The sequence below is a fragment of the Bacillus rossius genome, chromosome 1 (genome assembly GCF_032445375.1).
Source record: "Bacillus rossius redtenbacheri isolate Brsri chromosome 1, Brsri_v3, whole genome shotgun sequence".
NCBI classification, from domain to species: Eukaryota; Metazoa; Arthropoda; class Insecta; order Phasmatodea; family Bacillidae; genus Bacillus; species Bacillus rossius.
In genome coordinates, this window is record NC_086330.1 from 326,426,011 (window position 1) to 326,448,607 (window position 22,597).

The window sequence follows — 22,597 nt, forward strand, 5'->3', positions numbered from 1 at the left end:
AATTATCTTAAAATAACTATTCGGTTTGTACTGTAGTTATGGTACATCATCCATATTTCTCCTTATGTTGTTGTTCATTTGTTTTTTCTTCATATTTACGTGCGCCATTATTTGAGACAGGAAGTTTATGAAAAACTTTTAACGGACTTTATATCACACATTTAACGGCGTAAATGATGAGACCTTGGGCAATTTAAACGCTTTATACGAAAAAACCTACCATGCGGGACCTCGTAAGCGAGTTTTACTGTATTATTTTTTCCGTAAATAGTAAAAAACCGAATCCTTTGACGAATCCTATATCAGACCTGCCGAAGCTTCGAATCCCTAGGATTCGGCGGATTCGGCGGATATTGGATTCGGTCGCCCCATCCCTAATATATATATATATATATATATATATATATATATATATATATATATATATATATATATATATATATATATATATATATATATATATATATATATATATATATATATATATATATATATATATATATATATATATATATATATATATATATATATATATATATATATATATATATATATATATATAAACATTTGAAACTACATTACCTGTTGTCACCCTCTCTTTTCTATGGTTGTCAGTTCGAAACCCGGCAGCTGCGAAATTTTTTTGTACTTGTAAAAATAAATATGGCGCACGCAACATTTCAAAAGTAATAAATATATTTGAATTGATGAATGCAAATAAAAGTAAATTTTTTAAATTCAATTGCACATTTCATTTCACTCCTTTGTATCCATATAAAATAGTGATAATGCAATAAAAATGATTTAATTTTATTCATAAAAGTATGCAGAGGTAGATTTTATCATGCAAAAGTTTGAAAAATTAAAAAAAAATTCTTCCTCAAAGAATATATTTTTAATGCCTAAATGGTTTGGTTGCAAAAACCTATTACAGCTCAGTCTCAGGCCGAATATGATATTTCCTTTTCTTCTGGATCAATCATTGCATCAATGTTTTGTTATGAGTTATGATGTCACGTTAAACTATCGTCCGTAAACCGACTTTACAGACAACCAATTTTTTTACTTGAAACTAATTGTTCTTGGTATGATAGTTTCATCTAGTTCTAGTAATTAATGATTATTATACATAATTTATTCTTTATAATGCTATTATTAATTATTAGTGATCACACAAAATTTTTTTTAGCTTATATAACATTAAATTAACCCTAAAATATATCTATAAAATGTTACACTGCATTATTTATTGTGGTATCTATCATTTACAAACACAATATTTTTGTTATATATAAAACAATTATTCATATGTGCATGTGTTAAGCATTGAAAAATCATATCAACTATGAAAGACCATTTTCGCTGTATTAGGTACCTCAGGAAAAGACAAGTTGCTGTCCAAAGTGCCAGTGATTTTGGCTAGCATCTTAAAATTATCTTTTTTTTGACAATTTTTAGTTAAAGTGAACCTCATGCATTTACACAACTGATGAATTCAATTTATATCGCACTAAACCACATTTGTCACAAGTATGGGTTACATCCATGTCATCCGAGTGGTTAATAATTTAGGTAAATATAATTTCTGCCCTGTTGTTGAACAGAGTGTAATGCAGTTTTGGTTACCCCTAAAGGAAATTAAACAGGAATTATTGCCCAGTTCATGTTAAATAAACATACAAAAATATTTCCTGTTCTTCAAAATACGCTCTCGTTTCACCTGTCTTCACACAGAAGCTCAGCTCTCTAGCCTCCTGGCCATGGCTAACCATACATAAAGCCCTCTATAGACAATCATAATTTCCACACCATTATCTCGAAGAAAAAGTCTATAAAAACAAGAGTTTGTGGTTATGTAAATAGTGATGTATGATATACTAGTGTTAAAATAAGTATGTATATAGTTGTTTCTAGTTTTCAATTATTATTAGTGGTGGACTATTATCATTTTATTATTGCTTTCAAATGAGGTATTGGTGACATTCAATTTTAAACCACATAGAAACATGGGACAATAATGGCAGTAAACAAATAAAAACACACTATGTAGTTGTGTTGTTTGGAAAAACTGCAAATATTTTAATAACTTTATCCCTCACTGTTAGACAAATATCCCACTTAAATAAATTCAACTTTAGTACAGCAATCAGGCAGTTTGGGTTTCAGAATAAAAAAACTGTGGCAGAGGTAGATTAGCTTAACAGATCATCCTTAAATTCGTAATTTCCGGAGGTATGTAGGGCACACACATAAACCTAAAGTTCGTTAGTCCTGATAGATTTTATGTCACCAAATATTTTCACCACTTGAAAGTTTTATTTTAACTGGTTAGTCTATTTATAATGCGCCGGCTAGCTAGTTCAGGGTGAGCAGATAACTTTAAAAACAAGACACCTGGGGTTAAACAAGATAATGAAGTTTGTAATATATTAAAAAAAATATAAATGTTTATAAAAATTATGTCACGAATTTAAATTAAGTTCTTTAGGCAATGAAAGTTCATTCGTCTATAGGTTCATAAAAATCATATGTGTGTTTGGGGTAGCGGTGACAATTAGGGAAATTAACAAGCGCTACAATGGCGCAACTTACGGTATCGGCGATAATCGCAATTTCTGTCCACAATAAAAAAAAAAATTACATGTTTTCCTAAAACATTTTCTACACACGTAGCTTTGCGCATCTACTTGTGTCATAAAACCACACAATCCTATTTACTTTCAATTTTTATATTTATTTAACAAACTTTATTGGCTTTAACTTCGAGCGTCCTTCGGACTTCAAAAATCCCCAACATTCTTTCGATCGTTGCCAGCCCGTTCAAAAACGTCCGTATGACGCATTCCTATTGGCCCGTACGAATTGTAAGACTTAAACTTTAAGTTCAAAACAATTACACACAATTACAACAATAACCAAAATATTAAATGTTTTTCAAAAAAAAAGCTTAACCAAGGAAAAATACCTGTTATTAAATGTTGTAATAAAAAAATAAGTTTTTAAATGTATTGTTGCAAACGACTTGGTCCACAGTCATACAGTGCATTCACATAGATGTTTTCTGTTTATAATCAAATAACATTGACACTCGATACTGTTTCGTAATGATTCACAATATTAAATTAAATGTTTTTAAACGTAAATATAAACAAACAATCTGAGCCTATGTTTCGGCACAGTTGGTACAAATTATTAAAATTTCTACCATTATATATTTTATATTTTTACATTTTAAGGAACAAATTTTGCCATGAAAGCACGATATCCCCAATAGATTAAAAAAATTCAATAAAAAATATATTTAACATGTCTGGAACTAAAATCTTTGAATGAATGAGAATATTCAATTAGTTGAATGTCAAAATGGCAGCACAAATGAATGTTAGTGGTGAATGCCAGTAAAGGGCTCACTTTATTTATAACTTCAGGTTCACATTGGTTGATTGGTTAGTTTACTCTCCCTTCCCTTGGAGGCAATACTGGTTTACTTTCTGTCCAGTGTAGAGCCAGGATCCTTCACACACACGAAATGTGTTGCTGTGAGCCTGTAGATTTTCTCTGGTTACTCCCGTTTGCAGAGAAGTTAAGCCCATCCATCCATCCATCCATCCATCCATCCATCCATCCATCCATCCATCCATGGAAGTTAATTGTCCCTTGAAAGAAAACTTGACTTTTTGGATTGACATTAACGAAGAATGAGCGGTAGCCAAATTCTGCATGTAAGCCTGCTACATGGAATACAAGGCACATAAGGCATACAAGCGCTGTATGCGATAAGTGCGAAGTGTGTTGTTGCAAGATGTTGCTGAGGTTCTTACTATGATTAAGTTGGTTGTTGGTGAGCCAGTACTTCTTATACTGTCACCTGTTTTAGTGTATTCGAGATGGTGACCGATTACGTTCATTACTTATTTTTGTTATTAAAAATTAATGCTTTTTGGATTAGAACTAAGTGGTTTAGCAAACAAATACAATTTAATATATTAATGATGGTAAAAAATAATGTAGACACAAGTCATTAAATTAATTTTAATTAATATTCAGTCTTTACAATATAGGTAACTACAGGATCAAAGGAAATTTAATCAGTAATCAGAATCATATAAGTATACAATAAAGACTATTTTCTGTGGTTTTATAACATTTTCTTGTTTTTCATGTAAACTGCATTGCAGGGGCGATAAAAATTATGTTGAAACATTCACAGTCGTAAGAACTGAAAAATTTACCTAAAATTTTTAAATTTATGAATACTTAAAAACATTTAACAATAAAGCCTTAGTTTATCTTTCTAGAAAAGCATGAAATTATTGTAAACATTAGTGAAACTTACAAAGTACAGACTGAGGATGGTTGTTAAAACAATGGAATCAACGAAAATTTGAGTTAGTCTATTTAAAAGCGAATAACAGTGTTAATTTCTCCTGCAAGACCATAACTTTGCATTAACTTTAAAATGGAAATTTGCTATAAACTTGATGAAAATCTTTAGAACTTAAATCCATTACAAAAAATCTTGATCTATAAGATATGGGGAAATTTAAACATTTGTCCCGAGATCAAACAATATGTATTGTCAGTCTCAATACATTCTCGGAAAAAAGGTAATTATATTCAATCAAGCTATTTAACTAATGAAACAACAAAAGTACATAAAAATGTTGAAAAATTTTATTAGAATTGGTTTAAGATGGTTAAATTGGGGCATAATTTATTGAAAAAACTCCACGTAACTGTAGAATTGCTATAACAAAAATAAGCTGTTTTTAATACTTAAGAAATATTTGTTTGCCTTATAATATCTTACATTTTAAATACTTTTAGATAATAATAAACCCAGTACAGGTATCAAAATTCCTGTTGCTTAAAAAAAAAATGCAAAATCATACACTGTCCAGCCTATGTATATCATTGAGACCTAACTGGTTGGATACGCCGAAAATTTTATAGTGAAAATTCCTTATGCTACATATGTACAAATCTCTAATGCACAGAAAACATTTACATGCTCCCATGAACACATTATGTAGTTGTAAATATTCCCCTACAGGACAGCACATCAAACTATTTACAAAATACAAGCGCAATAAATATGAAGTTTGGGTTTACATTTGATTCCCTACAAGACAAACCCATCGCTCGAGAGAAACTGTATGCTCTCTCGTTAACTCACTGTGGTCAAAGTGAGTAGTCTAGTCACAGAGGTGGGTAGCTCAAGTTCAACACACGGTAGTCACGTGCCATTATAAGTAGCTTATGTGACGTCACACACACTGCAAGCAGATGTGCCCAACACCCTTTCAAACTTCACAAATTCCCTGTCCGGATGAGGAAAAAAAAAAAACACAGCGGTAGCAAAACTCCCTTTACAAAAAAAATTTTGTTAGTGGTTTTTGCAGCAGACGTCTTTGTGTATAATTTGATGTTGCATTATACGTATTTTAAAGACCCTCTGTTACCTGATCATCACACATTTTCCAACAGGCAACAGAATGAACGAACGAGTTCTTGGTCAATTCACGTTTCGACGACTTTCCCTGAAAATTTCGCCACAAAGCCTGGTGTATGGTAGAGTGTTGGGGACGTCCATCCGGGAAGGAGGCTGCGAGGGGACTGGTGCCTAGCCCCTGTGGACCGGACCGGCATCTCCCTCACACGCTGCTCGCGGCCTCCTTGTCGCTGCGCACGGAGCGCCGGGAACGCACGGACCTCTGCAGCATGCTGGAGCGGTACGTCTCCCCGCGGATGGACGCCCGCAGCGAGGCGCGCCCCACGTGGCCCCGCCGGAACGGGCTCGGCTCTTCCGGAGTCTTCTTCTCTCCTCCTCCGCCGGCCGCTCCGACCTCTTCTGCGGAGGGGGCTCTGGAACAGCATCGAGCCGCGTCAGCCTCCTGTGCTGCGCGAACCACGCAGTCTGTGGCGGTCCTATTCTCGGAGTGGGCTTGGAGGGAATAGCCACCCTACCCCGGAATCGCGTCTTTTTTTTTTTTAAAGCAAAATCTTAAAAACTCCGTTGATATGGAAAGAGTATTGACCAGCAGTTTAATTAAGGGTCACCTAGAAAGTCCCCATGCACATATGACGAGTTCTCAGCAGCAAATACTGAAAACATTGTTATAAGCTACTGTCTATTCCAGTGACCTTGGAGTACTATATTGTTGGACGAGATTGATTTGAACTTAATTTAACAGGATAAATAAACAACACCGACAAGGTAGTGTTGCTTTCTGCATGGTGCAAGTCTTCAATGGACGAAGTGATTTATGGTTGAAACTTAGCAGAGCTGGCTGCTCTGATTCAGAGAGGCGCTGTGAGAATGATGTGGAACCACCTGTTAACACCAGACAGATGCCGCGAAAATAACAAAAAAATTATGTGGAAACTACACACCCAACCACCTCTAAGATGCAGTGAGAAATGGCCACAATGATTCTGTACCATACATTCAGCTATCCGTTACAAATTGCAGCGAGAAGCAACAAGGATGAAATCACGTAATGAGGTGACAGAATTTTTTCTGGGTTTTCTGTCTCACGATATAATGACACAATCACTTAATCTGGCTTGAAAGTTGTCCAACCTTTTTATAGTTTAGAGGCATTTACATACGGTTCCTGGTCGTAATAAAAAAATAATAAGGTTAAGTGAAGCTGTGATGAATTAAATTTGGTGGGGTAAACTGAAGTAGGCACGTCATTTAATTCCATTGACCAATATTTGTCATACTTTAATTCTGTGTTGAGTCCACCTTGTTTGTGTATAAATACAAACAATGTCTAATTACTGCATAATCGTGGTCCTTTTCCACACAGTGTTTGCACATAATATAATGTATTTAATAGTTGGAACAAATACTCATGAGGCTGATGAGTTTCAGATATTGTATTGAACTATGAAAGCAACTATGTCTAACTGATCGGTGGCATGTAAGGTGCACATCAGTTTTACAGATACGTTATCACGATGGTGGTGGTCATCTCAAACCTCGCTTTCCACGACATTTTGGATAAGATTACCAGCAGTGTTACGCCCCTAAATTTCAAAAACAAGAAATATGGACGTTGCCCTTAGCCGGTAAGATTGTTGAGGTATTTTACTCTTCCTTCATCATATGAATCCATAGTATAGGTCTCAATTAATTTCGAGTAACCTTGCGTGATATGGAATATGCAAACTGGTCGCAAATTTTATGTTTGCCACTTGGAGGCCGCTCTGTCGATATACAAACCTTATAAATTAATACTAAGAAGTAGGTATGTACATTTGGCATAGCATAGAGATCGTATTTCAGTGGTCTTATTTTTATCTGTTACTGAGATGTTAACGGAAAAGTGAAATTATTGGCATTGAAAATAAACATAATTTTTGTAGTTATCGTGCACTTGTTTAGCTTGAAAATGAAAACATTAATTTGACGTAGTTATGCAAAAAGGAACCAGCCACAATTTTTTTAATATTTCATTTGAAAATAAATAAAATAGTACAAGGTTGATCGTACCGTCGTTGCTATTATTATATCAGTATTTATAATATACCATTAAAATTATACCCACATTATGTTATCAATACGAGAATTACAATTTATAATTAACTTTAACTTCAAAATACTCAGAATAGGTTTCATGTGGGTTGGTTCCTTTTTGCATAACTACGTCCAATTTAGAATTGTGTGAATTATTTGACCGAATATTAATAAACCAAGTCTCACTTTTGGATGCACGGGAAGTCTAGCAGCTTCTGCCCCCTCCCGAAGTTCTCTCCGTCCTGAAGAGTCTGCGGCAGGTCTTTGTCGAGAGTCTCCGGGAGGAACAGCGACAGGACGCCCCCCGCGATGCCCAGCAGCCCCAGCACCAGCAAGGGGGCGTCGGGACTGATGACCGCCTGGAACCCAGTTGAGTGCCTCACTTAGCTGGGCGAGCTGTCAGCACGGGGTAGGCAGCGCGAGAGGTAAGCGTGAAGCGGGGAGAAGTGAGGAGAAGGATATGAGTATAATTGGCTGTTTGGTATAGGACACAAGGGTGATTATAGTGAATGGCTGGGTAATATAAACAACAATCAACTTTTCTATATCACTCTTTTCCCCTTTCCTATTCCTCCACCAGTCATATTCCTTTAAAAATGTTTCATTTTTATTACCTCTCTCTCACTCTTGTCTATACTTACTTTTAAACGTCCTTCTTGATCCTTCTTGAGGCTTTTATTCTTAAAACCTTTCATTTACACTATTTTCTGGAGCAGCATCTCTCTTACCATTCATTAAGGTATCTCATCCTGTCTTTCCATTTTATTACATATAGGTAAGTCCTCTGCTTCAACTCCTTACTCTAAAGCTACACTTTTGGACGTGTATACGGCGTTTGGTAGGTGTAATTTCGTGAATGGAACGGAAGTTGATTGGATGGGTAAATGTGTAAACATGGTGCTGCCATCTGTGGAAGCCTCAGGAAATTCTAAAATAAGGTTTACCGCGTGATTCATCCGTATATATGGCTTTCGTGAACATCGCAGAATTGACACCACGTGTAGAGTTGAAAAAAATAAAACTTGATAATAGAAGAACTATCCTTTGATACTTTATGATTATGATATAATTTATACCCATAAAAAGAAAAATGACTTCTTAAAAAATACGTTAAAACGCTGGCATTATAAATTTTACAACCCTTGGTTAACGTTTAAATTTAGAGATACCGCAGCCTTCATCATACTGTAGAGATATAACAATTTGTTAGCCTACATATATCCGACGCCACGTTGAATAAAATAATTTCGTGATGAAATTCTTACTTTAAAATCTTAAATGTTGAATAAATTCAATTAAGTTACCGTGTGTTTGTAGAAATTATTTACAGACTAATTTCTGTCGTTTAAGAAAAAAACAATTATACTTACATAAACTTAGTGTTGTGAAATGTTTCACGTTAATTTGGTTTTAAGGTATCTATTAAACCACAAATTTATCTCAAAAAATACTAAAAAGGTAGCGCCACGTTCGTTAAAGTTAGAGAACCAACAAAATTTTAAATATCTTTGACGCCATGTTTTTTTTCAACACACTTTTTCTGGCTAATAAATTATAGATATTATAGGTGTTATTTTAAATAATTCTACTTTAAATTTCGTGTCCGAGTTTCGTGTCCGAGTTTCGTGTCATAAATTTATTTGCAACATGAGAACATATGAATTTGCGCGTCACCGAGGTTAGATGTTTATGCATCACTGCTGAGTACTGAAAGTCTCGCTCAAATTTATTGAACACAGCTGGTACGTTTTTCAAACAAAAAAAATGTCAATATTATCCGCGCATTATTAATCATTAAGTATGATGGCTAAATAGTTACGATATGTCATAAAGAGTGATATGTTCTTGTAAATGAATAAAAAAAAGTTATTTTTAATACTATAGGCCTAACTACGAGATAATTAATCATTTATTAACAAAATACACGACTAAGCATTAATAATAAGAACATTGAAGTAGAGTCAAGGTTCGTGGCCATGGCCTGATAAACTAATTGGTTTTGCAGTCTTGAGCCACATCGCAGTGGTAGCATGCACTGATTGCAGCGGGCACATTCAGGGTTGAGAAACAGCTGACAGATGGAAGGTGGTGGTAACGAGTGAACCTGACTTGTTTATGGATAGGTACCTACTCCACTACTCAGTATGTTCAGTGATATATGAAGGTGCATACCAGGTAAACCACGAAAGGAGCCAGTATGGCCGCCACGTAGCCCATGATGTGTATGAGGGCCACTCCTTGCCCTCGGACCACTGTCGGCAGCAGCTCCGCCGCGTACTGCAGGCCTATGTTGTACGATATGTTGATGCTGAACCGACCCATGATGGCGAGAGACGCCGACGGAATGCCTGCGGACATTCACCACGCCCCGCTGTTTCAGGGTTCAAACCCACACTGTTGCCAATACTCAGTCTGTCGAAGGTGTCTGTACCGTACCGTACACAGTGCATTTAGTCCGTTTTTGAAATTTTTGAAGTTTGTGAACAGTTTTGAGCAAATAACTGGAAACTAGTGGAAAAATAGTTCAATTCAAAAATTTTTTTAATGCATATATAAATAAAGCGTAAAAAAAATTTTTTTTCATATACATGCAGGTTTTCGTTGTTAAGAACTGGTAAAAAAAAAGACAATTTTTTAAGAATGAGTTATTAAGGTGCAAAAAAGTCATTTGAGTTCCGAATTTCATCCAGCAGTTCTAGATACTGGATGGAATACAGATAAAAATGTAGTAATATGGAATGTAATAACATACTTAGTGGGTCACCGACCAATTTACCTGTTGTTTCTAAAGTTCACTCGTTGACACAAGTTTCTACGCTGATGGTGATTTTAAACTTGACATACGGTGAAAGAACTTTCAGAAAAAAAAAGTTTTCTTTTATAGTTACCTATTTGACAACATTCGAAAGCTCTCATCTGTATGGTTTCAGATATAGTGTATCATTATAGCACATGATACAATTTTACAATTTTTAGCCTATCGCAGTGAGTGACCTGATGACGGATATGCCACCTGGCTCCACGTGACGCCTTGCATAGCAGTTGGATATCCGATATTGCTAGTTATTTTAATAGTAACAGTTTCAAACATATGTGTTTTGGTTGAGGAATAAAGCTTATTACCACTAGTCCCTATTACCCCAATCCTAATCTTATGGAAAGTATGAACAAAAATATTAAGGTAGCTTTAACTATTTTTATTCAGCGATACTAGAGTAAATGGGATGAATCAGTAGAATTCCGAAACCTGGCATTCAACATGATACTAAGTTTAATCCTGATAAAATATTCTTATAGCGTAGCCTTTCTCACCCATTATGTTTGCGGTATTGCCCCAAAATATTTTAAGATTTATAATTCTAGGAAGTTGCAAAACATTTTGTTGGAGATGGTCGAGAATTTAGATAAAGCTAGAAAAAAAGTTCAGTGCCTAATATATAAAAGGAAGGGTAACAAATCCTTATTCTGTAGTAAAATATGTTTTGTGTAGGCAATTTTTATTAAGCCAAACGATAAGGTTTAAGACACCTAAGTTAGAAAACGCTTATGAATTATGGCGTTTTTGGGTCCATTCACATTTTTGTTGCCAGATGTAAATAATGATTTTAAGATAAAAAATGCACACTTGTCTAGTTTGAAACCGTTCTGTAAATATTCTACAGTGAAACCTCATTAATAAAAAATCATGTTTATACAAAACTCATTAATAAAAAAAAAGTGTTTTCATAGTCCCTAGAAATTACATAGTAGTAATAGTGTTAAGAAATTGGTTTAACACAAATGATTATGTAGTATAAAGTTGTTTTGTTCCAAGGGTGAAATATTACATGAAAAAATAATGGTTCATACAAAACTCCAGAAAAATGGAAAGAAACCGTGTAATTCAAGTAATGATTGTCTTTATGCCTTTATGTTGGTAATTTATAAACCTTTGTTTTGTTTCCGTCTTAAATCCTTTTTATGTGTGGTACCATAGAAAATACTTTTTTTTTTTAATTTAGCCACAGGTGTAGCCATCTTAAAACGGTATTTTACGATCCCAAAATTGAAGTACATATGGTACGGTATAAAATTATGTGCAATATTCAGATATATTCAAATTTCACGTACAAATTTAATTAAAAATTGTAATTAAATTTTATAATTATTTGGTTATTAAAACATCGTTATTTCATAGTGACTTAATCATGGTTCCTTCAGGTTTGCATTGTTGAGGTTGGACTGTACTTAGTTTGAATGAGTGAGTGGTCCTCCCGAGGCCGTGATCTCTGAGGCGTCATGCTCAGGTCACTCTGGGGTCACGCGGGTTGAGTGTCTGGCCATTATTCTCCCACCGAGGCCATCCGGGGCACAACCCTGAACTTTCCGCAAACGAGGAAACATGAAGGACGTTGCCTACGGTTACATTCCTCGTCACACGCACACTCTTCAACTCCGCCAATGCTCCATTGTCTTCTCATACTCAAAAGTGAGCATAATTATTTTAAGTGTATCGATTGATTTTCAAAATTTGGCCTCATCAAATCATAGTATTATATTTGTTGGAATAATTGAAGTTAATGCGGACTAGATGCTAGAAATATTTTCCCCTGTGAAGTCACTGGCATTTAGTTTGAGGAATTACTAAAACTGTATTAATATAGTTGATATCTTTATTTTGCGGTATTTGAAAAATTTTATGGAATAAAGGTATGGAAGTCTTTCAGAAGTCGCCAGATATGTGTAACGAGCAAATTTATGTGTTATCATGTTGCAAACACACATATGATACGAAACTCGGACACGTAATAAAACGTAGAATACTTTAAAATATTGCTTAGAGCGATTAATAACGGCAAATTTTGTTTTAAACTACATTTCTGGATGAGAATCACACGTAGTTTCTGCACCCGACGCTAGAATTCACAGCCAGAGCAGCTATATCGACTATTGAATCATTTGATTTGCAGATCTAAATTTTAAACCATATAATGAAACGGCTTTGACAAAAGCGAAAAAGACTTGGAAAAATAATAAACCCTGGTTTTGTACCTGATTTTTGACAAGAAATTTTATTAAAAAAACTGCTAATTTTTTTAAAATTAATTTCACAGTTAATACTTTAAAGTTTCCCTTTGGCTTTGTTAACTCTGGCAGGATCGTAGTAGTGACACATTTCCACTCCTTGACTTCAATCGCATTAACGAAATGTCTGGATCCAAATGTCAAATACAAATTCTATAATTTAAGTGTTCAATTAAAATACGTGTTGTGTTAATACATAATTAGTGATACTATAGGTTAGATGTTACATAACACTCGCGAGTACTGAAAGATTCTCACTATTTTTAGAGCGGTGGTCTGACTGCATGCGTTTGTTTACTAAATTTTTGAATCTTGTTCAAACTCAGTAATATTTTGAAACGATAAATTTGTTTTAAATATATTTATCACAAATATGTCGATAAATTTATTTTCAAAATATTGATGGCTGATGTATTTGTAATACTCGTGTAATGGCGCCACCAGGGATGAATCTAGAATCTTCATCAGAAGGGGTAGGATTTGTAAAGTGCACCCTCCCCTCCCCCTCATAAAACAAACGGCATCACCTAACAGAAAAAAACTACCAGGCATTTTTTTTTTAGCATTCATGCAAATTTTAAGTTAAGTTTTAAGTTAAAATTAATATAAAACCGCGCACTTGCCAATTTTTAAACATGTAAGTTTTATTTCAAGAACTGTATTTACAGCGATAATATAGTGTTCAATATTCAATGGCAACACAAAAGATAGGGAAAAAAAATATAATTGTGTTGCAATGTTAAAATAACAATATTGAAAAATAATATGTCAATTTACAAAACCTAAAGTTTCTTTTACTGTTATATTGTTGCGGACCAAAATTTTCTATGGTGTTAAACATCAGATTTTAGGACTTCACTGTTGAGACTCTGAGCTGGCTGCTCTGTCCACTCCATGCAGGTGGCGTAACCGAGTAATTGGGCCACGGGGTTGGTACAGTGTGCTGCTGGCATGCAGATTGGACAAATTATTTTGTACGAGAGTTGTTTTTTAAATAACGTCCGCTCGGTCATTAAAAAAAATAAACTCGAGGGAAAATATTTTTATTGACTTTTTTTAGTTTACCACATGTCCGCTTCATTTTTATACATAATCACCATTCAGTTCTAAGTTTTTTTTTTTCTCGAAACGCTGCACCAGTGACTTTAACCCCGTTGCATAGAACTTCGCCGTCTGGGAATGAAGCCCGTCAGGAAGAGTGGCTACTCGCAGTACAGACGAGTGAAGCGGGAAGCCCGCACACAGGGGCATTTATTGTAGGAGGCAACCCTAGCTGACAACGACAGCAAGCTCGGACGTGTGAGGACGCGCGTTGTGATCCGAGGTTTGTGTGCAAACGTTTCTTCACCTTTTTCCTGTGCAATGCCCCTGAGTGCGAGCTTCCCGCTTTACTCGTCTGCACTGCGAGTAGCCGCGCTTCCTGGCGCGTGACTCGTCTTCTTTCTTCGGCGATCCGAGAGACTGGCTGCTCTTTGCTTGACTGTCTTTGAAGATGTTGCCGCGGCTGCCTCGTAGGTGACTACCAATGGTCCGTTTACAAGCTGACGACGTGGAACTCAACACTACGGTTTTCGACTTGTTTCTTTCCCAGGCAGCGAACTTCTATGCAGAGGGGTTAAAGAAACTGGTGCTGCGTTACAAACAATGCTTAGAACTGAATGGCGATTATGTGTAAAAATGAAGTAGATATGATGTTAAAAAAACTGCCAATAAACACCTTTCCTCTCTTAATGACTAAATGGACGTTATTTAAAAAGCAGCCCTCTAAGTTTGTTTGTCTGGCCGCGGTCACCAGGCGAGGCAACTGAGGCAACTGAGGCAACTGAGGCAACTGGCCGCACGCCTGCGGAGGGTTTATTGTTTGTGAATTTGTTTTCAACAACCATGGATTTTCCTGGAAGGCTAGGTGCGCAGGGATCCAGGCGGGTGTTTGAGTGAGGCCCGCGCTCACACCATGGGGAGGCTATGCCCCTCGGAGGCCACGAGTTGCGTAGATGAAGATATGGACACAGCTAGGCTCACTGGGCGGGCTTACACCCGTCCTGGTTAACGAGTCAGCAGGTTACGTGGATGGATGTGTTAACACGTTCAGTTAAAATTAACCTGCGAGGTGAACAGGGGCATGGAAGCCCAAGAAAAGCCGCGTAACCCCAGTCGGAAATCCTCTAAAACTGAGTCTGTAGCGACGAAGTCTTTATCTCGGCTACGTGTTAAGAAAATGTCTTCATCAGTAAGGTATCCTGTTAAAGTCGGTTGCCAACAGGCCTATGAAAGCTAAATTAATAACAATTAATTAATTAAAAATAATTATTGCTGTAATACAAACGTAAATGCGCGCGGTTTTTTATTTTAATTACTTATTTGTTTGGTTTGAAATAAACTTTGATTTTTTTTTATAGGATTAAGTTGTAAGTTGTCATACCTTGAAACTTCCCTGTACGGGAAGGAAATTAGCTGATATCAGAAGTAATTATTGTGGTAATTAAAGAAATCCCTGTTGTTTAATTGAGTTGCTCTGTTGTTTTCCCCCCAACGCAAGGAGACTCGTGCTGGTTGTTCGAGAAGACAGCTGACTCCCACCCGAGGGCACGGCGGTGGCCAGCAGGCTGAACACGCCGCTCAGCACCATGGAGCCGCAGGCCAGCCAGCGCCGCCCCCAGCGGTCCAGCACGGCCGTCAGCAGAGTGTCGGCCGGCAGCTCCGTGGCCGAGGCGATGGTGAAGGTCAGGAACACGTCCAGCCCCAGGCTGCCCACGTTGCGCACGTGGCCGTCGAAGCACAGCGAGATGGCCATCCTGCGGCAGCCCGACCACAGCCCGTCCTCACCCCGGCGGCCGAGACTCCTTCCCCCCTCCCCTCAACAACAACCCTGGCGGCGCGGGAGCGGAGACGGATGCCCCCGGAACATTCCACTGCTTCCGCGGTGCACCGGCGCGCAACAAGGGGCAACCAACGAGATGGCATTTCAAGGTTACGAAACATTCATTTAAATTTTAAAAAAATTGGTTGTCTGTAAAGTCGGTTTACGGACGATAGTTTAACGTGACAACGTCATAACAAAAACATTGATGAAATGATTGCATACTTTTATGAATAAAATTGAATCATTTTTATTTTAATAATAAAATAATAATTACTTGAAATTATACTAGTAATCAGTAATTTTTAAAATGCAAGAAAAATTAACCTTTATTGCCGAAATTTTTGTTGTAATAAGCAATGAAAACCACATTAACTTTTCACTTCACTTTATAAACAGTCGACGAAACAGTTCACGTGTGGATGACTTGTAATTAATTTTAAAAATTGGCGTTTAGCTATAAAGTTTAATTATAATTATGAACAAGTTTTCATATAAATAAACTGTAATCAAATATCTATCATCAATTATATGAATCACCATAATTTTTTAGTCAATTGTAACATAACCTATTATTACTGCACTCGCCGACAGCGTAACGGAACACAGCGTAACGGAACAATGAGCGTAACGGGACACTTTTTCGTGCATGCAGCCGGCGTTCATCGATTTATTAGACGTTGACACGTCAAAAATAGACTTTGAAATTACAGCACGGACAGAATTTACATGAATAACAAGAAAGTCTAAAAAAATTTAATAATGGAACACCAGATATTCTCGTACTCGAAACAATTGTTTTTTTTGTATTCAGAACATAAACAACCACGGCTACCATCGCGGTTTCTGCTGGTCTCAACGGAGCAATGCAAAACGGAAGAGATCAGCGTTACCAAGCCCATCCGTCTGCGTTCTGTGATATCCGCCTCCGTCGCCTCATAAAAAAAATATAATAAAGCAAGTCTATTCCACTCGCCTAATGCACTAATGATGATCCAGGCAACGTGAAGAAATTATTTCTCTTGAATAAATGTACGTAACTTTAATTTTGGACAGGTAGAGTAAATGGAAAATTGCTTTTGGAAAAAAAAAACTACCACTAGTGGAGGTGGTTGGGATTAGAATCACTCCAAATGCGAAATGTTCTCCCTAATATGTAACCATAATCTCTTGGTAAAAAAAAGAATAAAATGTGAAGTGTTGAAACTGAACAAAGTCTGGAATCTCTACTGTTCAAAGGTGAACACAATACCAAGAGTCTTCGCAGAAATGTTTGATCATTTCAGTATTGGTCTCTAGCATGCTTGGTACTAAAAGTATACACAGAAAAGTTTTTTGTAGTTTTACATAAGATTTTTTTTGCCAAGATATAATTTATAATACAAAAAAAAAAACAACTGTGAATTTTAAAAACACATTGATATGGTAAATTTTGCGTTTATATAACAATAACGTTTTTGAGAACATTATGGAACATTAAGAAATTTTCATACCGCAATTGAAACAATTGGCGCATCATTTTAAATTTTGATTGATGTTTTACACAAGCATACATTTTTTATACCATTGAAAAAAATAATTTAATATTCAACAATTTGACTTCATTTGGTTTTTATTATGCTCAATGTGCGCTTTTAATACTGGAAGGGTATTAAGGTAACGCTTTACAAATAACTTTTTAACTGATGTAGGTTCTGGGACAACACAAAGCGTAAATGCTTGGGCGAGAATCCGAGTCCAGTATAATTGCGAATATAATTTGTCGCGATACAGTTTACTTTCATGAAAATGAACAGATTTACAGGTATCTGTAGTTTTAAATGATTATATCAGTTACATTTACAATTTTTATTTTACATTGTAGGCATGTAACTTGTCTCAAATTTGACGCTTCTCAATAGCGGTTCCAGTGGTGCCTAACGTTCTACCACTGTTTTTCTGCCAGCAGCAAGAGAGAGTGTGTTGACCGACACAAGTCATCTCTGGACAGGATGCTTGTATGTTGTGCTCGTATACTGCACATATTTTGGCCTACATGCACGCGCAATAAGCAGAAAACTTTTAAATATACAGAGAGTTTTTCATAAAACATAGTTCTGACATCAAACGTGTTTCAGAGTCCCGCTTTTGCAAGGTCAATCAGGCCCCCCCTCAGTGAGGGGATTCTTAGTTACAGGGGGCCCGGACCCCCCCCCTCCCGGTCAAAAGGTCAGCAGTGTTATTTAATTAATTGATGTGATTGTCAGTGTTGTTGGACACATGTGATGTGTTGTTTTTCCGCAAGTGAACTGACAAATGTGAGACATGCTACATGGCGTAGACTTTACCAGATGGTGATGAGAAGCAAGGTGATGTTGCGCAGCCTGGGTGTTCTGAACAGATCCAACACCGAGTACACCTTGTCTGCCTCCTCCTCCTTCTGCAGCTTCTGGCAGCTGTCCTGCAACACGCCGCAGCAGAGTCACCAGTCTGCTGGTCTGCTTGTGCCTGACGGCGGGATCACGCGCCAGCTGTTTGGTCACAGCAAGCCTGTTGTGTTCGCCTGTGCTGTCGGCCTTGTTTTGTCCACAATACCTGTCTGGTATCTTCGTTGGGTTTTATCTGTTCGATGCGTGGTCCAAGGTTGTTGTCTATCTGCGTTTACTTTTTTTTTTTTTTGTTGAAACAACCTCGTCGTTGTTAAACCACTGTGTTTGTCTGAGCTTTTATATTTATTCATGACTAGAGCCACGGAAATTTCGCGGATTCATTTAGTCGCAAGCTAGAATGCAAACCTCCACACTGTCACACTGTGTTCATGATTGGACCGCAGTTATCTGGACACACCCCTCTACGACCGTGAGCCAACGATATCCAGCTAGGAGAGAAGTAAGCGAATCAGGTAGTGCCAAATAACAAGGATAAAAATGTTCTCGCTAATAAATCAACCAATGGGAAAGTAAACATGGGTCAAACACACCTATAACTTTGAATTCTATCCTGAGGCCAGAGGAATCCGCGAAATTTCCGGGACTCTATTCATGACTAATCTCTTTCCACGGAATATTCTGTGCTACCTGAAATTGACAGTTTGTCATCAGCTGATTTAGGCTTTTTTTTCCCTTGGGTTTATGTTTTCATTTTGCATTATTGAAGTTTTTTTATGACACACTGTGCAAAATGCAATAGCGTATGTCCAAATGTATTAAATCAAAATTCCCCACTACTAGAATCATTTAAAGAACGTAAAGTCCACTCTTCTCACAGTTCATAATGCAATGTAAGCTGTCAAGACATTGTGGTTGCGAGAGTACATATGTTTCTGCCTAGACATTAGCCCTACAATTTAAGCTAAACTATACCTAGTAGTCAAAACGACTGTTTTTTTAAATACCATCGGGTTGCAGGCAAGTGATAGTTACAAAAAAAAGCGTCCTCTTTCACTAAATTTTTTTACAGTGCGGCGTTTGCAAAAATACTTAAAGATTATATACTGTAATAATCTGTTTACAACTGCCTGGAAAGTTAGTTGAGGTGTTAAGCAAACTCTATATTATTTATAGATGAGTAATTTGCTAAGTTTTTAGAATTTATTTAAAATAAAATATTTTGAGGAAACGAAAGCTGTCTGTTCAAGATGCCTAACTGGCAGGCTAACAGTCTCCCCCTTCCCCCCCGCCCCTGAAAAAAAAAATGTCATGCTGAATCTTAAATTCTCGAGGGTTCAGGGTCGTGATTAAAAGGTTGGCTGTTGTCGCGAGACGCCCGTGCCTCGAACATACTTCCACGTAGTTCCAACCTACCGTGGTTCCCTTGAGCCCGCCTGGAACCGAGGCTAGGAATTATAAGAAATCCTTGGAAGGATGATGGCTTCTAGTCAGTAAACATTTACGTTGCGTTCGTACATTTCAGTTAATTTTTTTTAATATAAAAACCATCGATAATTGTGAAACGGCAAACAAATTAAAGAAGTTAAATAAATTATAGTAAATTTGCGGATTTTTCCAACGAAGAACCTATCTTAAATAAACGACGTGTTGTTCGTAATCTCAGATAACTTGATCTTCGTAGCAGCTTCGAGTAGAGTGATTCGTTGTAAACAGGTTAAAAACAAGCATGGAAAGGAAAAAATAGTTTTTTTTCTGTCTATACGTCTAGATTATGAATGTTTCGTAAGTAAAATAGGATAATTATTGTTGATTCATATTTAAAATACCGTAACCTTATCAAATAAACCGTAAAGTTACGAAGATTCCTAGATAATTTGTAAACAGAGTTCCTCGTAAATTTATGGTGAAAATATTTTAACAGGGTACCCTCGCAACCTAATGTCATACTGATGTCAACATTTCTGATACTGGAATTGACAATAACGTGATGGAAGCGACATGAACAGGGCCGCAACTAGAGGGGGGCAAGCGGGGCATACGCCCCGGGCGCAAAGCTGTGGGGGCGCCGAAATCGCCAGGTTGCATTGTAATTCCTACTACAACTGGTAGTGGGTTCATGCATGGAAGTTACAGTAGCACAGAAACTGTTACATGTAGGTATGGAAAATGCTTAAAGAGCACAATTTTTCCGTGGGAGGGCCCCCGGAACCCCTGCTTTATTGGTGTGGTATGTGCAAAAAAGAGGGGGGGTGGGGGGCGCATAATCCATTCATGCCCCGGGTGCCAGAGACTCTAGTTGTGGCCCTGGACACGAAGGACGCAATGCGACAGCAAAAAAAAAAAAAATCGCGTTATTCCCGACACACTGATTTTACTAACGTGACAAACAAAATAATAAAGATTCTGGCAATTTCATACGCACCACACATACGACAGCCAGAAGTTTATCATGATTTTTTTTTAAACATTTTTGAAAGAGATGCTTATGTTTAATCGAACTTTACCTCCATTTGGAAAAAATAGCTGCGCGGGAAATAAATTTTCAAAACGTTTAGTGACAATTTTTAATAATAAAAAAATACTACATATACGAATAAAAATATTACCAACGAACCAGTGTGATCAGCAGTCGAAAAATAAATTGTGACGTTCATTTCCAGCAATGTTGCGTCCGCTACGCGGTTGAATAAGAAAAAACTTTCTGACAGTAAATTCTGTCGCGTCCGCAAATTTTGTCGCGCTGATACCACAGGTATGTAGGGGCAGACATGATTGGCTAGGAAATTAATTTCCTCGCGTCGTCTATATAATAGTGTCTGATGACTTATCCTGAGAGATAATTTTATTAAATGCTAGAAATCAATAATTATTATTTCACAGGAGAATCTATACTCAAAAGCGCCAAACGTTTTGGTATTAAATGATGTAAAAATGTAAAAAAAACGGTAAGTCAAGATGGCGTCATTAAATTACGTTTCATTAAAAATAAAAAAATATATTGCCAGATTATTCTCTCAATTTTACTTAAAAAATACAATGTTCCATTACATTACAAAGTTGTGACTAAAATGTTTGCGCTTTATGTCTCATATCTGGCAACAGAGCATACAGTGCTAATGGCAGAATTGGTACATTGGAATAAGAGAATACATGCCAATTAATTGCACATTGCCATCTAAGGATGAGATACGCTATAAATAATTAGATTTTCTCAAACATCATAGCTTACTACAAAAGACTGTATTGTGAGACAACAATATGAAAACATTGAACTTGGCGATAAAATAGCCATAAAGCATGTAATTTTAATTTTTGTAGTGATCAATGATAAATATTAAAAAAATATTTTATTTTAAATATTTAGTAGGTAATTGCTACTGACTTGCAGCCGCACCAGTAAGTATATTTAATTTAGCTTTAAATTTAGGATATAATTTATTGTATGTATATTATCTTACCATGAATTGTGTGTAGATTTGAGGATCCACTTTCGCTCCATTAATTTTTTCAAATTTCTTCATGATGCGAACGGCTTTCTCGATTTTCCCTTGCGAGACAAGCCACCTTAACAAATATGGAAGATAATTATTATCTCATAACAAACAATAATGGCTATCATAAATACAATTTTTGCATGATAACTTTTTTAATAGCCGTTATTTTCCGCCTCAAAATGAGAAACAATTTTCATACATTTTATTTTTTGCTTAACTAAAATTTTTCTGTCAGTGGTCTTACAAAATAATGAATAATTTTTTTATCACAATGCGAGCAAACAAGTGATGCTTTAACGTGAAAAATTTCGGTTTTGAAAAATAAACTGTTTTGTATCCATCACAATTTTTTTTTTCAATATACATACACTCTACCAAATAATTTGTGCCAAAACATAATACCTTTTTAGTATCAAAAACGTTTTGGGAGCTATAATATTTTTATTTTTGTCACTTATACGACACTCCTTAGACACTACAACATAAAGCCTTTGTCATAAATACCACATTTGTGAAATAAATCATGCAATAAAAACTGGTTAAGTCTGTATTGTAACTTGTTTCAAAATTTGACAATTCTCAAAAGCAGTAGCCCTACCTGTGGTACCTATTTTCCAACTGTCTCTTTCAAAGCAACACATGCTTTTTGTTTACGAACACTGGCCATCGCATAAAGTTAACAAACACGTTTGACAGAATCAGTGGCAGAAAGATACGTAAACCGCTGTTAAGATTTTTGAGAACTGTCAAAAGTACATGACTCAGGCTATAGTCTAAGTAAAAAAAAAAAATATTTCATATTAAAAATTACATAAAACTATGTTTTAAATATTTCTATAGTAAAAAACGTGTACATGGAGTCTACGCACGATAGAAGTGAAACTATTTGCTTATTATATTATTAAGTATAGGAAACATAATTCTCTTGGCTGAGGCAGAAGATCAATTATAAATATACGTAAGTATGCAAGTGTGAAAGTATGAAAGTATGCAAGTATGCAAGTATGCTACGTCATTTCTACCTCTCCCCTGTCGTATACTCCTAGACTATTTATCCCACCACGAACCTAACTACTCCTCTTCATACGATCGGAATTTTCGTTACGCTCAAAAATTGTAGCGCCCCCCCCCCCCCCCAAGCAAAGAAGTTTCACTTCAATAGTACGAATAGGTAATTATTTCTTTTAATTTTCACAAAGAATGCGTAATTATAACCATTATGCTTTGTTTGAAGTGAGTTGCAAGCGGAGGGAAAAACGTATAACGTAGTATGAGCCCTTGCTCA

General features: G+C 36.3%; 1 protein-coding gene across 1 annotated transcript in view; it reads right to left on the minus strand.

Annotated features, from left to right (window-relative positions):
• Positions 1-1,296: 1,296 nt before the first annotated feature.
• The window catches only part of LOC134528003 (organic cation transporter protein), a 60,717-nt gene continuing 39,416 nt past the window's right edge, over positions 1,297-22,597 (minus strand). The window contains exons 5-10 of the mRNA XM_063361157.1: positions 21,277-21,382; positions 17,777-17,889; positions 15,170-15,384; positions 9,698-9,873; positions 7,712-7,884; positions 1,297-5,865 (exon numbers count right to left, since the gene is read on the minus strand). Of these exons, the coding sequence (XP_063217227.1) occupies positions 5,655-5,865; positions 7,712-7,884; positions 9,698-9,873; positions 15,170-15,384; positions 17,777-17,889; positions 21,277-21,382 (994 nt within the window). The 3' untranslated portion in view covers positions 1,297-5,654. The remainder of the gene's footprint in view (positions 5,866-7,711; positions 7,885-9,697; positions 9,874-15,169; positions 15,385-17,776; positions 17,890-21,276; positions 21,383-22,597) is intronic.